The 17705-nt window shown below is 30.9% G+C and overlaps 1 protein-coding gene across 5 annotated transcripts in view; it reads right to left on the bottom strand.

Moving 5' to 3' along the window:
- Positions 1-268: 268 nt before the first annotated feature.
- The window catches only part of LOC145254848 ((Lyso)-N-acylphosphatidylethanolamine lipase-like), a 100050-nt gene continuing 82613 nt past the window's right edge, over positions 269-17705 (bottom strand). For all 5 annotated transcript variants that reach the window (XM_080113696.1, XM_080113691.1, XM_080113693.1 and 2 more), the window contains 4 exons: positions 16735-17262; positions 13574-13685; positions 9012-9198; positions 269-7003 (listed from right to left, as the gene is read on the bottom strand). In XM_080113696.1, coding sequence (XP_079969822.1) covers positions 6872-7003; positions 9012-9198; positions 13574-13685; positions 16735-17262 — 959 coding nt within the window. In that variant the 3' untranslated portion in view covers positions 269-6871. The remainder of the gene's footprint in view (positions 7004-9011; positions 9199-13573; positions 13686-16734; positions 17263-17705) is intronic.

The raw sequence follows: 17705 nt of genomic DNA, 5'->3' as shown, positions 1-17705 counted from the left end.
GTGGTGACCCCTTTGTAAAAAAGAAAAAAAAAAAATTGCACCCAAGGAGATGATTAGAATCTTAAAAGGATCGCTTGATTGGAATCTCTGTATTAGTGGGTAAATGTCTGGGATATGGTAAGATGTCCAATCCACAGCAAAAAGATAAGATTTAAAAACAAACTTTTCAAACACAATAAACAAACATTGAATAAGACCCAAATAAATTTTCCAAAATACTTTCATGTTTAAATATCTGACGAATGAAATAAAAACACAAAACAAATGCTTGTATTTCTAAATTTTAGTTATTCCAAACAATAACAAAAATCAGTTTAATTTTTTTTTTTTTTTTTTTTTTTTTTTTTTTAGATGACGATTGATTTGTATTGTTCAGACTACTATTCTCGTGTTATTTTCAAAAGGTTTCAATCGATGTAAGATCAGAGTTTTCATTGGCCAAAAAAAATTATGAAAATAACCAAAATAAGAATAGTATTTTTTTTTTTTTTTTTTTTTTTTAAATTATTTGGACTACTGTTGTCATCTTGAGTGCTATTTTCCAAATGTTTAGTTGATGTAAACTGTTTCTTCAGGTGTATGCTGTTGAACTTGGGAAATCTGTACTGAATTTTCAACAGAACTCTTTATTTTATCCATTCTATTAACCATGACCGGATATAAGTAATTCGCAATTCTTAGTATCATCTGCACTATGGATTGAACCTTCAACCTTCCAAGTTTCGCTTAGAAATGAATCTCATTGAGTACATTATCCCTCAGGCCATGCAAGGACCCAATACTAAGAATTGTGAATTACTTAAAATTTCTACCAAGTCATGACTGACAGATTGAGAGCATGCTATCTCTGTAAATTAAATTTACAAACTTCTGTTTGTAAATTTAATTTTGTTTAAAATTCAAACTTCTGTTAGAAATTCCATGCATATTTCCAAGTTTGACCAAAAGATTCCTGGGTTTAATACCTAAAGAAGGTCAGAGGTTACATCAGCCGAAACATTATGAAAATAAATCTGAATAATCCAAATTATCAATCCACATCTCAAAAATTCAAAAACATGAGAATAGTAGTTGAAATAATACAAAACAGAAAAAATGATGGATCTGAGGAAAGGGATTAACGGTTGAAGTAGAAGAGCAGAGAAAGGACTTTTGATCGTTTGAATACAATTAGTTCATAACAAATCTATTTTTACTCTACAAACAAAACAATGGTGACATTTCTTTCGAAATGTAAAATAGGTAAAAAAAAAAAAAAAAAATTGTAGCAAAAAAATGTTAATTATAAATTTAATCAAAATGTTAACAACTTGTCTGTGGAAATATGATTATTTAAAAATGTTTGTACATCAATAAACCTTGATTTAAAGGTTCTTAAAAGTTAGACATAAAATTCATAATTCTATGAAAGGTCACGTGACCCTCATAGAGCAGTTGATGTACCAAAAACAAAAAAAAAAACAAACAAAACGTTATCAGTTTGTTATAAATGTTATCACAATTGTTTGATTTTCACGGTTTATAATGATGGAAACATTTTTTAGAGACCATGTTCAAATTGTTTTACAAAAAATGGTTACTTTTAATTTAACAATCAAATTATTCTAAAATATTGATTATATTTAAAGCAATGTTTTCTACAGAAATTTTTTTTTTTTCCAATTTATAAATCATTGGATTTTTTTAAAGTAGTTTAAAAATATGATTCTTAAAGATTACTGCTTTAAATGTTATCACAATTAATAAGTTGATGTAGTTTGCTTGAAGCATTGCGTGTAATATGTACATAGGGGAATATTAGAATGCAAGGAAAGGAAATTTTCTGCTCTTCAGAAGAAAAGACAAAAACATGTGATTTTCTTTATATTTATCTATTTTATTCCCCCAATAGTAAATCTTACTTGTTAGTCAAACAATACAGGCCCACATGGATTTCAAGGGATTTGAAACACCTTCCATTTGATAAAGGGTGTTTTCCTCCAAATATATTATGGAATAGTCATACACATTAGATCACTGTATACGATTTTTAATTAAACAAGATTATTGAAAAAAATGTATAGAAACTCACTTGTTTTTGTCTTCCTTTCTCAACAGCAAATTTCTTGCACTGTAATTGTCTTATAATGCTTTTCTATATATTATCACAATTGTTTAATTTTCACAATAATAAAACATTTTTTTTTAGTGACCGTGTTCACATTGTTTTACAAAATAATGTTAACTTTTAATTTGACAAACAAATTATTCTAAAATATTTATTCTTTTTAAAAAAGTTTTATAAAACAATATTTCTTATAAAATATTTTTCAAATTTTTAAGAAATTATCGATTTTTTTTTTTTTTTTTTTTTTTTTTAGTTAAGATTTTTAAAACTTACTGAATGTGATTTTTTTTTTTTTAAACAAAGCATGTTTTCTTTGAATAATTTATTTTCAAAGAAAATTTTTAAAAAAATGTAAATATCTTTTTTTTTTTTTTTTTTTTTTTTTTTTAACACAGCGATGTAACAAATTCCAAAATGTTTTTTAAAATCTTTTACAAAACATGTTTGTGTAAAAAAAAAAAAAAAATAAAAATCAAACAAATTTCTTTTTCATTTTGACAAAAAAAGTTCTCTTCTATAAATGTTTTAATGACTATTTTTCAAACTGATATACCATGAAAATAAATGTTGTATATATAATTAATTTTTTTTTAAAGTATAAATAGAGAACTCTCTTACAGCTTATAATTTAATTAAAATTAGTTATCCTCCTCCCTCTCAATCAAAAAGCAAAAAGTTGCCTCACCAAGAAAGCTTTAGTCAAGTGGTGGGCAAGTTGTAGCAGACATTTTGCATTTAAACTTGCTGATATATTTCTGTACATGTTATTCATCCATTCAAAGATTTAACTTGTTGTAAATCATCTCCTCTTTCCTGTTAATTTCAGTGTTATTTGTTTAAGAGTTTATCAGTTAAATATTTTCACACAGACATACACACATTTTTTTTAGATATAGACAAAGATTGCTAATTTGCATTAACCTGAATAATGACAATGAGATTATTTCTCCTTGGCATTATTCAACTTAACACCCATTTTACATGCTGGTATATAAATATACGAGTAGAGCTTTAAAATGACTAAATAAATACTTTTGCTTGTAACTGTATGTACATTATTTTGAACAAGTATTGTGTGATATGGTTTGAAATTAACACATTTTAATGATAATATACTTGTGATGGGTGAACAAAAAAAACTTTCACAATTATTTGTTTAGATATATATGTACATATAACATTTATATATTTGACCCAGTATTGTCAAAAATGTCCTCAAACTAAAAGATAATATCAAATACTCGTTTTCTTTTTCGTAGTGAACAAGAATAACATAAAAAAAACACAATACTTTTTTTATATGAAAATAAAATTAAACAAAAACTTAATTCAAAATTAAAGAAGAAAAATGTTTAATTTTTTTACAAATATTTTCATTAAACACAAATAAGAAAGATTTGTAGATGTATCCAAAAAGTTTGTGTATCACTGTTTGTGTATCACTTCAGTTTGAAATAGCATTTTCGTTGGTCTGCCAAACTTAAGAGGGATATTATATATTATTTTATTTTTTTTAGAATTGGCTTCATAATTTGTGTATTTTTTTTTTTTTAAATACTGAAACAACAACTATAAAGATGAGGATAACAGTCTGCAAAAAAAAAATACACAAATTAAGACGGTTAGTCGATCGTTTTATCACGTTTGAAATAGAAATTTCATGCTTATCAACAATGGATCGTTTTGTTTTTATTAATAAATTTTTGAAATGAGGATTGTTAATTTGTATAATGTATCAACATTCTCATCTTAGTTATTTTCACATTTCAGCCGATGTAACCTCCAACTTTCTCCAGGTGCATCTTTTCAAACTTAGGAATTTTCATGTTGAACTTAACCCATTATTTAACCCATCCACAATTGAGTAGAAGTATTAAGTAAAAAAATAAAATATTTTATTGCTGGCAAGAAAGTGCTTGCAGAATATTTAATTTCGATTTCAAATGCATTTTTAAACAAGTTTTCATTATAGTACCTCTACATTATAAATCATTTTAAAGAGCGTTTTTCACTTTATCTAATTGTTTGAATTACAATTGTTTCAAAACAATTGTCTTCTTTCCAGAACATTGAATACAAGATGGAAAAAAACAACAACAAATTCACAAAATTTTTTTATTTCAATTCCGGCTAGACCAAAAAGCTGCTGAAACAACTTGTGATATCAATGAAGCATTTGACTCAAGAACCACTACTAAAACGCACAGCACAATGGTGGTTGAAGAAATTTTGTAGTGGCGACAAGACTCTAGATCATGTGTAGTGGTCAGTGCGTCAGGTGTTGACAACGATCAATTAAGAGCCTTAGTCGAAACACATCCATGCACAACCGTTCGAGCACTTGCTTCTGAATTAGACATAGTGTATACTATTTCCAACCACTTGAGACACAACCGGTGATGCTCAGTTCAGTGGTTAGACATTGACGAGGCTCCACAACACTTCTCGATGCACAACAAGAAGGTCATGCTGAAGGTGGTCTGTGACTGGTTTCAGACATTAGTTTTTTGAATACAGACAAAATCATTATGGTGGAAAAGTACTGTCAACAAACAGATGAAATGCATCAGAAACTTCAACAACAACACCCAGCATTAGTCAACAGAAAAGGCCCAATTCTCTTCCATGACAATGCCCGACCGCACATTGCTAAACTGACCCTACAGAAGTTGAATGAATTGAACTACAAAACTCTGCCTCATTCACCATACTCTCCAGACTTTTTACCTACCGACTACCACTTTTTCAAGCAACTTTACAACTTTCTACATGAGAAATGCTTCAAAAACCTAAGCAATATCAAAAAACGCCTTCACCACCAGAATGCATGATTTTTTATGTTACTGGCATAAAAATACACTTGTTTTGCGTTGGCAAAAGTGTTGATAGTGCTTATTTCGATCAATAAATTTTTGTTTGGGCCGAGATATGTTCATCTGAATTTAAGTTAAAAACGGCAATGGAAGACCACATAATTGAATTTATAAGACCATAAAATTCAATCTTGATCGCCCCCTTTGGGGCCCATGGTGCAGTGGATAGAGATGTTGAGTTTCCACAGTTCCAGGTGAGTATTGTCTAAAGGTAGTGGTTTCAATTCTACTCAAAGCAGGCCAGAAGATTAGTTGGTCAACATGTGGCGAGACAACTATGGAAGGCTAAAATTACTGGGGATACAGTTACAAAACTTAGCATTCCTATCTCGTTGTGATTAACTACCTGAAGAAGGCCAGAGGATGAGTTGGCTGGAACAATAACTATGAAGATGAGGATAACGATCCACAAAAATTATGAAAGCCTCATGTCAAGTATTAAGTCAAAAAAATTTTTTATTCTAAGTAAATTTTTATTTTTAGTATTGCATGAAATGAGGATTGAACCCTCAATCTTCAGAAGATTGACACTCAACATCTTTATTCGTTGTGCCATGGACTTGAGATGAAATGGGAGAGTTGAATTACATTCTTCTATTCGTTGGAGGTTCAATCCTTGCTACATACAATACTAAGAATAAAAAAAAATTACTTAACACTTCTATCCGGTTGAACAATCTACCCTGGTGCATTAAATATAGGATTCAATTCAGTTTGAGATTCTGTACAAATTCCAAAAGATGCATCTGAAGTAGGTCAGGTTACATTAACCAAATGTCATAAAAATAACTAAGATTAGTAATTTTTTACAATTGGTTTGGTTGTTTTACATTTTACAGGTCATTTAATGCCAAACAGTCCAGTAATTTGAGAAAAATATTATGATTCAAATTCTTTATATCTTACAATTTTATTCATGATGCTTGGTTTGTTTTATAGAGGGAAAATTTTTGTTTTTAGCTTTGCAGAACATGATTGGATTTTGGAAAAAAACTATTTGTTGCATTTTGGGTCAGGAAGCCGGGATCTTCAGACAGCCTAATCGCTTAGAAATAGTATTTGAGATTTAGAAAAATTTTATTCAAAAAAAACAAAAAAACGTTAAGTTGAGATTTAGAAAAATTTAAAAAAAGAAAAATTTAGATTTCATATTCATTAAAACCAAACAAAAAAAATTAGTTAATAAAATAAAAATTATAAACATTTTTATTAAAACAATTTATTTTCGATAAATAAACAAAAAAGTCTTACTTTTATGATTAAAAAAATTCTTTCAACATTAGAAAAATAACTTTTACAACTAAAAATAATATTCAATACAAATAGCATTTTTATTTATATATATATATATTATATATATTAAAAAAAAAAATAAAATAAATGTCCTCATTGATTTGAAAAAATTCTGCAAAAGGACAGAGAAATTTGGGAATTTATGCAGTATGGAGCACAAATAAAAATTGCACTTCAAGTGAAATAAAAAAAAAGTAAGCATTCTCACCAAAAATCAGGGAAAATAAAAACAAAAATTAGTTTTTCTCGGCCATTGATAGGAGTAGAAATCATGTAAAGTAGGGGGAGATAATTCAGTCTGTCATTTCACCAAGTAATAATGAATGGCAGATCGATAAACATGAAAGCTTATTTTTCGCTTTAATTAAAATTCTACTCAATAACATTTTCTAATTCTTGGTGACGATACTTACTTTTGTATGATACATATTTTGAAGGAATTTTATTTGAAATGCCATTTTTATTTGTGCTTTTAGATTTATAAACACAGAAATTTGTCAAAAATTTCTTTGTTGTCAGCATAGACGCATAGAGAAGTCATGTATTTGCTTTAACCGGGTAATTCCATGTAAAAGGAAAAAAAAAGAAGAAAAATAGTTTAGTAAGTGTCACTGTCTTCGTTTTCAGTATGCAACACTTTATTGTCAACCAAATCACAGACTTCATTGATTAAGGAATTGAATTCTTCACATCGATCAGCAAAAACATGATGGCCCGCTCCTTGAATTACCTGGAAAAAAAAAAAAGAAAAAAATTTATCCAACAACAAATAATAGTCAATTAATAAAATGTTTTTTTTAAACTTCTTTTAAAAATAAATTAACAGCATCAGGAAAAGCCTATTTCCATTTTATGCAATTCTCTCCCTACATTTCTTCTATAAATATAAAAGCGAAAATGTATGTATGTATGTTCGCTTTTTGTATATGTCTGTAAAAGGCTTTTTTCGCTGGACTTCTCGGTCGGCTCATTCCTTCTTAAAACTTTTTATATCACATCTAAATGATAATATCTAAGAGTTATGAACGGGGGTCGGCTGTCTATTTAATTTGCCCGATTTTCACGTGCTATTTTTTCCAGATTTTTAGAGCGTCCCGTGTATCTTTCGCTTTTCGGTATAAAACAAGCGAAAACTGGCTTGCAACCGCGTCATGTTTCAAGGTCAAACATCACGTAACTTAAGTTTCTTGCACCTGTTAATTTCATTTTATAAATGTTAAATTAAGATGCTTTTCATTCCTCTTCTCTCGCGGCCGAGATGGTTAGGTCCCAGGATTTTATTCCATTTCGTTTCTACCTCCACATCAAAGGTTCGGGGTTCAAGCTCACTTTCCTACTAAAACTTTTCTTTTACACCTCCAAACACTCGGCCAAGATTTTTTTTTTTTTTTTTTTTTTTTTTTTTAAATAATGTCTTTTATGCAACATTGTTGACGAAAAAAGTGATCACTCCTCGTAAAAGTGTCCCAGTTGACTATGAAAGAATTAATGTTTTTGGCCAATTTTTTAATATTTGTCGTCTGACACATCGAGCTTTAAAACAATACCAATTTTGTCACGATCCGATGCATCTGTTGAAAGTTTTTGGCAGACATACAAACACACACAAACATTTTGCCTTTCATATAATAGACTCGTGAGAGTACCCGGAGTTGCCTGGGTGTGTAGAGGTGGTGTAGTAAGTAACCCTATCGGGGTGAGAAGAGAGGTCTTAAAAATTAAAAAGTAGTTGGGGGGAGGGGGATCAAAACAACAGTTTGAGTGGAGAGGTGTTAAAAAAATAAAATAAAAAATTTTTTTTTTAAAAGTGGTAGTAGGCAGACAGGCTTGAACCCGTAATGCGAAGGAGGAAAGGTGAAAAAAAAAAAAAAACATAATTTCTAAGCTGATGCGTCCATCGCGCAACTGGAAGTCACGAGCATTGGAATTAAGGGTAATCAATCGAAAGGAGATAATGACTTGTAAAAATGTCAACCAAAAAAGCGACCCCCTCCTTGTAAAAAAAAAAAAAAAAAATGGCAGTTTTTTACTCCATGATTTTGGCCAATTTTTCGATATTTGTCGTCTGAGACGTAGAGCTTAAAAACGATACCAATCTCATTGGGATTCATCGCCTGTGTCAAAATTTTTTGCGAGATTACACGTCTGCATTGTATGGCATTCTATAATATGAATTTAAAATGAAAAGGAAGAAAAACTGCTTGATGATTCATCTGTTCTGTTCGCTTTATTCAAGAAATTCTAAGTTTGAATATAATTGTTTTTTTAACTGTTCTCAAATGTGAAGTATTTTCTTTCAACTTACAATTAGTGTCGGGTAATCAGGATAGAAATATGAATCGTTTTGTCACCTTTTTGTAGTTATTTCATTCATAAATTAGTTTGTAGGCTGGTTTTAATTGTAGAGTATTATACTTTGGTTTCCAAATAATGTTGGGCCATCAGGAGAGAATATGCATCGTTTCAGAGCCAATCCCTCAACAGCCTTTTATGTATATTGGTTCCCTTTCCACATTGATATGAGGCCCTATTATCTGAACTGCAAATAAACAGACTGTTTAAATCAATAAAAATTTTTTGAAAAACTAATTATATTCAAACCTACAATTTCTTGAATAAAACCCACGGAACAGACAAATCGTCAAGCATGGTTTCTTCCTTTCTATTTTAAATTCATACCGTCAGATTTTTAATCTTTTTCTTACCAGATACGAGAAAGACCAAGAAATATTCCTCACCTGTACATCAACATAACTCTCTGGTCGAAGATATTTTACATTGTGTCCGGTGCCAGAGTCGATCCAAGATCGTGAACCATAGACAAGTGTAATTGGGATGGATTTATCGAGATCTGTAATCCGTAGAATCATCGGATGTTTAGCCCAACCAAATGGGATTGACATCGTTCGGAAGGCTGATTCACCACTAAGTAAACAAAAAAAAAAAAAAAACTCATTCAAACATTGAAGAATGGATAAAAAAAATAAAAATATTTTTAAAATGTGTCTATTCAATACGGTACAATCATGTTGACACACCAGTTCTTGCCAGATTACTGAAGTTAAGCAATGATGAGCCTGGCCAGTGCCAAATGGGTGACCATTTGGGAAGGCTAGGCACTGTATGTACAAAATGAAAATCAGACACAGAGCTATAGAGATGTAAACATCATATTCGATTTAAAATCTGTTTTATATGTCACCATGCCTTGGACAGCTTTAAGAAATTGATTTCCAAACTAATCTATCTCTGGCCAGGTTTTTATTTAACCCTCTTTCTCTCAGGTTCATTTTTATTACTTCCTCCCATGTTTTCCTTAGCCTTCTCCTCAGAACTGAACATGTTACCACAATTGTTCTGCACCTACTAACCACTAAACTTTCATCCATTCTTTCATCACGGCCATACCATTGGAGTCTCATTTTTTCTGCATGTCTCTGTACAGTCCAAATTTAATTTTTCTGATGTTAACATCAGATCTAAACCTGCCTTTAAAAATCATATTTATCCAACATATTATTCTCATATCACTTCTCACCATGCTACGCATGTCTTCAACCCTTATTGGCCAGATTTCACTTCCAGACATCATCAACATGCATAGCCTCTTCTATTGGTTGACAGTGATAACTAGGGCTATGACACAGAATATTCTTATCATTGGTTTGACACTTGAGCATATATCTGACACAGTTAATCAACCGAGAACGACATCACTCTATATAAAAGCATATAAGATATCAATGAAAAGAATGCTCTGTTGTCATAGCCCTAGTGATAACACTGCTGGTTAGCAAAGGCAGGATTGTCGTGAAGTTAGGTGAAGATCTATTACTAACTCTTGTAATCACACTAGCACCAGTTTTACCGTGTATTCCAATACTATCACCAAGGTAACAAAACTTCTCGCCAACCTTAATAGCATCGGCATGCAGATATACAAATATACAAATCTAAAAAAAAAATAAAAAAAAATTAAAAAAAAATGATATTTGAAATTCAGTAGGAGAAAAAGAGAGAAAAAAAATGATATTTCAAATTTATATATGTGACAGTTTCTCATAAGAATGGTCGGATGCTTATAAAATGTTTTTGGATAACATTTTTTACGAATACATATTGCTGTTCATTTCTGCCGTAGAAACATTAGCCAGGAAGTTCTGCACAGGTTGTCTGGGAGAGATATGGTATGCTGATAATTTAGTTGCCATTGTCTCCGATACAAGTATACACTTCCTACGATGTGAAACAAGTCCTATTTGTGCATGGAAGAGGCGGCTGCAGCCACGACAGAGGATAGCAGGAGGGTTCACAGGTTGTTGACCCCAACTTTTTTTTAAGGCTCTGTTTATTTTTTTGTGTTCTGTTGTTTTTTAAGAATTTGGTTGTTTCCATATATTTTGCTTCTCCAGCTTTCCCTGTTGGCAGCACTGACTTCTCAGTTGTTTGTGTCAATTTTGGTTGCCTTAAGGGTAGATTTCGGCTCCTCTTTAAAGCTGCATTTTGATAATTTGGTCATTGCCTATACAAACAAGGAAAGTCTATTTGTTAAAGTGAATTTTACCAAGGACAAAGTGATGACCAGCGGTTGCAGCATTGAAATCTATCCAGTTAAGTTTGTGAGAAGGGAGTTGAGTGCAATTCAATCTTTCATGGTACTTGTACAAATTTGGCATACACGTGCAGTTGAATTACAGGTATGTTGTGAGGTGATAACTACGTGCAGTTGAATTACAGGTATGTTGTGAGATGATAACTACGTGCAGTTGAATTACAGGTATGTATGTTGTGAGATGATAACTACGTGCAGTTGAATTACAGGTATGTTGTGAGATGATAACTACGTGCAGTTGAATTACAGGTATGTTGTGAGATGATAACTACGTGCAGTTGAATTACAGGTATGTTGTGAGATGATAACTACGTGCAGTTGAATTACAGGTATGTTGTGAGATGATAACTACGTGCAGTTGAATTACAGGTATGTTGTGAGATGATAACTACGTGCAGTTGAATTACAGGTATGTTGTGAGATGATAACTCGTTTGCATGCAAGACAAGAGAAACAAATAAAAACTCTGATGTGGATAAAGTATATCTAAATAGTAAAACTTGTGGTAATCCAGTTTTGTTTGATGTTATAGAACCACCCTTATCCTCAAACTGTTCTCAGAGCTGACTGAAAAGCTTGACTCTTTCAAGACAAAAAGGCTGGCATGCAAATGGCTCCTAGGATAGTTTTGGCTCGCAGCTGTGCTATATTGAAAGATGTACTAAAATGACACTCCAAATTTATACTAGTTAACCTAATTTCAACCAACTTGTTTAGGGCCACAATATATAACAAATCTTTTCTAATGAGATCCAGAATATTTTACTGCCTTTCCTGAAACAATAAGTGCAATCATCATCATTTCATTCACAAGATATTTCGTCTGTTTAAAAATGTTATATATTAACATATAATAAATAATATATATATATATATATATAATGTTTCTATTTGTTCCACTTTATCAAAAACTAGTGATCTGATTTGGCTGAAATCTTGTATGGACCTTTATGATAAGGTGCAGAAAACTATGTATTACAATATTCCTTTAATGTATTAATTAGAGATTAATATTTAATGCAAAAATGAGCACAAATTTAACCATAATCATCCATCAATTTGGCATAAAAGCACTCATTCTAAGTCAACAGGCAAAAAGTCTAGTGTAGACATAACTATTGAGTATATGTAAAATTTCATTTTTTTTTTTTTTGTATTTCATCACAATTATTCTAAACGTATTCTTACACACTTTAATTATACACCATTTGTGTGCGTATAGAATTATACACCATTTGTTTGTATATCATTAATCATACATCCTTTGTGCGTGTATATAATTATACACCCATCATGCGTATATATAATTATACACCATTCATGTGTGTGTGTGTATAGAATTATACACCATTTGTATGTATATAATTAATCATACGTCCTTTGTGTGTATATAATTAATTATACACGTTTCGTTTGTATATAATTATACTCCATTCATGTCTGTATAATTATATAATTAATAAAATACTTTTTGTGTAATGTATAAATAATACATCATTTTCATGAATCTTCAGTCCACAAAATACTTCAGCCATTTCTATCTATACTTGGTTTTGTGTTATATTGATATGTTTTTTTTCATATTATTTATACTCATCTTGAGTGTTGTTGTTGACCAAGGAAAGAGTCGATCAGGCATGTGTACAGAGTTGTATTATACTGATCCCTGAGCATATGCATTGCATGGAGAGAAATAATATGAGAATGATCCATGATGTGGTTTTTAAAAACAGATTCTGATCCGATGACTTCAAAGGAAAATAAAATCTGAACAATATAGATTTGATTTTTAGTAAAACATCCCGATGTGTGGAGACTTTGTTAGTCTGGTCACATAGAATTATTAAATGTAGAACAGTCAAATTGGCAGGGAAAGGCATAGGAAGAAGTGATTTGAGAGAAAGAGGGATAAATAAAGACTTGGTCAGAGACAAGTTGATTTGGAAGTCAATTTCTGAAAGCTGTCGAACCAATGTTAGCATGTAAAACAGATGTTAAATATAACAATGATGAGGATAACATTTTAAAACATGTAAATAATATAAATAAATGGTACTAATCCAGAACCTAACCCAAAGTGCATCAGTATCTTCTCGTAGTTTATGGTTAGCTGCCTGAAAAGCATCCAGAAAAATCTGATACACTTAGTCAATCAACCGTTAGCAGACAATGTTTTCGCTAATAAAATAAAAAAAAGGAAAAAAAAAAAACCCCACTTCTCTCATTATTATTGAATATAAAAAAATGTTTTCAATCAGTTGTTTCCATGAAAAAAAAAATCGTTTTTGTTGTTGTTAGATGGATAGATTCAGACTCCGAAAACAATTCTTCCCTATTTGTCAGAAACATTATTCATGGAGTGCGAGGACTAAAGGATAAATAGGAGAGGTAAAGAGTTATGAAGCTGCTGAAATTAAGACTAATGGTCCATGTTCCACTCTTTCTATTATTATTAGGGCTAGGACAACAGTGTATTCTTTTCATTGTTTTGACTCTCGAGTGTGTATCTCTTGATATCTTATATGCTTTTATATAGAATGATGTGATTCTTGGTTGATTAACTGTGTCGGATATATACTGAAGAGTCAAAACAATGAAAAGAATATGCTGTATCATTGCCCTAATTATTAGTAACATTGTAGAACAGGTACATTTTAGAAAAATAGCATAAAATCTAATATTATATACCTGGGCGTCTGTGCATTGCAATGATAAATATAATTGAGTATCGTATCATCTTCAAATAAAGGTGAGAATCGTTGCTTCAAATCCGGGCGAAACTTCTTCACTATTCCAGGACCTAAAGAAAATAAAAACAGAATTTTTTTTATTTTTAGGGAGACAGCAAACTTTAAATTAAAAGGTAAATCACAGAAAAATATTTTTATTATACAAAAATGTGGTTTATTTCAAAGTTTAATTTTTGGCATTTATAATTTAAATACAATTTTGGGTATATGACATAATCCAGATCAAATTTTCAGAACACACATTAAATTAGGCTGTATTTCAGCAGTAACGCTTCAAATGTTGTCTTTCAAGTGGTCTATTGTGTTTGGTTCATTAGTGTATTGAATATAGTTGAATTTTATGGTTATAGTCAGCTAATGTACTTCCTAACTTCCGGCATAGTGCTACCGAAAGCGGTGACAAGACAAACCAGTTCCTTCACTTTTATTGTTCTTCAGTATTTCTATAGTGAAGTGATTTTTTGAAATAAAATATAAGAAAAGGACATTATTGAAAAGTATGCAATAAACATTAACAAAATTATACAGACAAAAATAACAATTAGTTTTTATTTCCACTTTTAATAAAAAAATAAAATAAGATTTAAACAAACTTTCTGACACTTTTGTCTATTTCTCAATCAAGAACTTTAAAACTTCACAATAGTCTTCAAAATTATGTTTTACATGTCTGTAAAATTTTTGGTGCAAATATATTTTGTTAATTCATGTTTTCTCATTTCATTCCAAAACTCCTGTTCTTAAGTTAACTCTTGCTAACTGGTAACTCATTCATAATGTTCATTGCTTTATCCATCTTTTTTATTTGCTAATTTAAATCATCACCATTACACCCAGTGGTGTGTTGGGCAGCAACAAATCCCCTCTACCTCCGCCTATCCTGAGCCATCCTAGCCAGTGAACCCCAAGAATGCTGCATAGCTTCCCTCTCCCTTTCCACTGTTCTTCTTCAAGTTGCTCTCGGCGTTCCTCTCTTCCTTTTGCCTCTCAGCTTTGGCCACCAGCATTCACACACACACACGCTGAAGTAGCGGTTCTCTTTGTTTCCATAACATACTTGTTTCATAAGAAAGGGTCGTTAGCCCTATACTCAACCCCAACCTGGAAGACTAAGGATCACTCTTTGTCTGGTTTCCATCCATTGACCTTTCTGGCAAGGGAGGCCCTGCCAGGAGCTTTTGCTCTCGCTAGCATAGCTCTAGGGATCATTGAAATGTTCTAGCTCCTTCACCGCAACAAGGTGGTAATCCAAGAAGGAGGCTAATTTAAATACATGTATATAAATTGTTAGCGCTGTTCTTAGTACTTTTCAAAGATGTTACTATCACCAAAATGCACAACTTGCAGTCAAGAGTGGCTCTACGACAGATGTAATAACGATCCTCAATGTGTAATGGTTTTAACATCTTTTCTGCAAACTGAAAAACCTTTGTGATTGTTTTCTTCATTAAACATTATTTTCTAATTTCACGTTGTTTTGTAAAAACTAAGCACATATTCAAAAACATACTGTCTTTTCCAACAACAAAACTTTACTAAAAAACAATCAACATTCTTGCAAAGCAGAAACAAAACACACAAAAATAAGTGGATGCTTATATGATTTTCAAATATAAATTTGTTTAACTTCTTTTTTTTTTTCTTTCTTCTATTTTACATTTTTTTTACATTTATTTGTTTTTCTTTTTACAGTTATGGGTCATAGTAATTTATAAATAAAATATAGAACTGAGAGTGGTTGTCTGTAGCCTAGGAACAAGTAAATTCTCATTGACCGAATAAATAACCAACGGAAAATTAATTTTCAAGGGAGATAATTTACATGAAACAATTAGAAAGAAAGATATACTTGTGAGGCATATTAGTTTGGGGTTCTTCTTTAGTATAATAGCGAAATTTGAAATGTTGAATTTCAATTAAATTAATGGTATTTACTTAATTCTCATGTCACAGTAACGAACACAGCTAAAAATTTAAGGTAGAAAATAAGTTATAAATGAAAATAGTTTTCAGAGACCATTAGCGAAAATTGAGTTTTGAAAAAAAAACAAACAAAAAAAACAAACAAACAACCCCCCCCCTCAATTTTCACTAATTGTTTTCAAAAACTGTTTGCATAGTTAATTAATACCCTATCATTTTTCGTAATTTTTTGATATTTTTATTCTTGCAACATGGCAAGTAAATAACATTTGTTTTACTTGATATTCATTGTTTGGATTTTTGAATTTTGCTATAATAATAAAGAAAAACCAAGTTTTTTGCAGGGAAATCAGCTCTCTTTTTCAATATTAAAATAAAATAAAAAATGTATATTATTTATAATTTATATCTGTCCTGGAACGAGTATTCTACTTTTAAAAGTTAGTAATAATAAAGAAACATTTTAACAGCCGTACTATTAATAGCAAAGTAAATAGCATGATCATTAAAATTTTTCTTTTATTACTACGAACTTATTAAAACATTTCAAACATAAGGAGAAATAGAATACCCGTCCCAGGATGGATATAAGCAATAAATATAGCATAAGTCTTATATTTTAGTGTTTTTTTTTTCTTGAGAGTGGGAGGAGTATGATATGTATCCACATCTCAATTTAAAAATTAGGTGCTTTTCCAGAATTTCACCAATATTAAAAACAAAAATAATGAAAACATCTGTATGATGCATGTGACTGAAAAAAAGTATCTTGCACCAAAAGTCGTGTAAATTGATCAAAGTTTTATTTTTGAATAAGAGAAGCAAATTTTATGGCTAAGCTACAAGAACCTATCTAGTGACGCAATCTTGAAAATATTTTGAAAAAAGAGTGGAGATAACTCAAAATACTTAAAACTTGTGAGATTTTTAAAAAAGCCATTCATAATATGGGGTAGGGGAAAGCATTGGAAAAACTAAGATACACTTAAAAATGATTTTGTTTATAAAGAATAAAACTACTTTCATTTTACAGAATTTTTTTAATACAATAGTGGAAATCTGGACAAGGACTAAAAATTGCTCTTAAAAAAAAAAAAAAACGTTCTGTTTAATTTAATGATGAAACATAATGTGTGCATAATAAACACGTAGGAATATCGAAAGACAAAACCTTACCCCATGGACCTGCAGCACGGACAACAGCAAGAGGATTGAATGGTCTGGCCATTGTAATGATTGCACGTGCCCAATAGGATAATTTAGGTTGGTTTGTTGCTTGGACGGGCTTCTCAGGAAATCCCCATGGTTCTACAGCAATCAAGTGGTGCACTCTGTCTGGATGTTGGATAGCGTAGGAAGTAGCTAGGTAAGATCCAAGACTGTGACCGAGGAGAATAAACTTGTCGAGTTGCATCTGTTGGCGCCATTCTTCAATGGCATTGACAAACTGGTTCTCAGCCTCACTGGCATTACTGCTAAACGTTGGCCGAGAGCTTCGGCCAAAACCAAGAACGTCAAATGCATAGACTGTCCGTTTGCTTGCCAAAGAGTCAATGTTAAGAGTCCAAAGGCCGACTCCTCCACCCATGCCATGAACCAACACAAGTGGGACTTGTGTCTCATTCCGGTTTACTATGATTGTTCGAATCTGGCACTCATTGCTACGGATTGGAACAAACATAGATTCTAGCCTGCTTTTTATACCTAGAAGAAAAAGGGATTAAAAAAGAGAAAATTAGATATTTGGTATAAGAAAATCAATTTTAAAATATTTAATAAATAAAACAAAAATACAACAATAATCTGAAATGTTTATGAAACAATATCATCAGAATTTTTTTTGTATCCCTTAATTCGGAAAAGTTCAATCTGACTTAACAAGAACACTGAAAATGAATGCAAATATATACAACGAAAAAAAAAATATCGTACACCAAAAATCTCCAAGTAATTAGTTTTATTTTTATAAAAGAAAATTATTTTTAAATGGATTTGAGTTTTTCCAATGTTCCCATGTTAAAAAAAAACGTTTTTCTAAAATCTCTAAATTTTAATTATTTAGAGTTCTCTCTTGCTTTCAGTCAGTTTTCAATATGACGTTGCACTATCACCATTGTTTGCAGAGTCACTCACAAAATTTTGTTTTC

The sequence above is a fragment of the Euprymna scolopes genome, chromosome 30 (genome assembly GCF_053919585.1).
Source record: "Euprymna scolopes isolate OS-2025 chromosome 30, ASM5391958v1, whole genome shotgun sequence".
Taxonomy (NCBI): domain Eukaryota; kingdom Metazoa; phylum Mollusca; class Cephalopoda; order Sepiida; family Sepiolidae; genus Euprymna; species Euprymna scolopes.
Note: the sequence above shows the minus strand (reverse complement) of the source record. Positions and strands in the feature narration are given on the sequence as shown.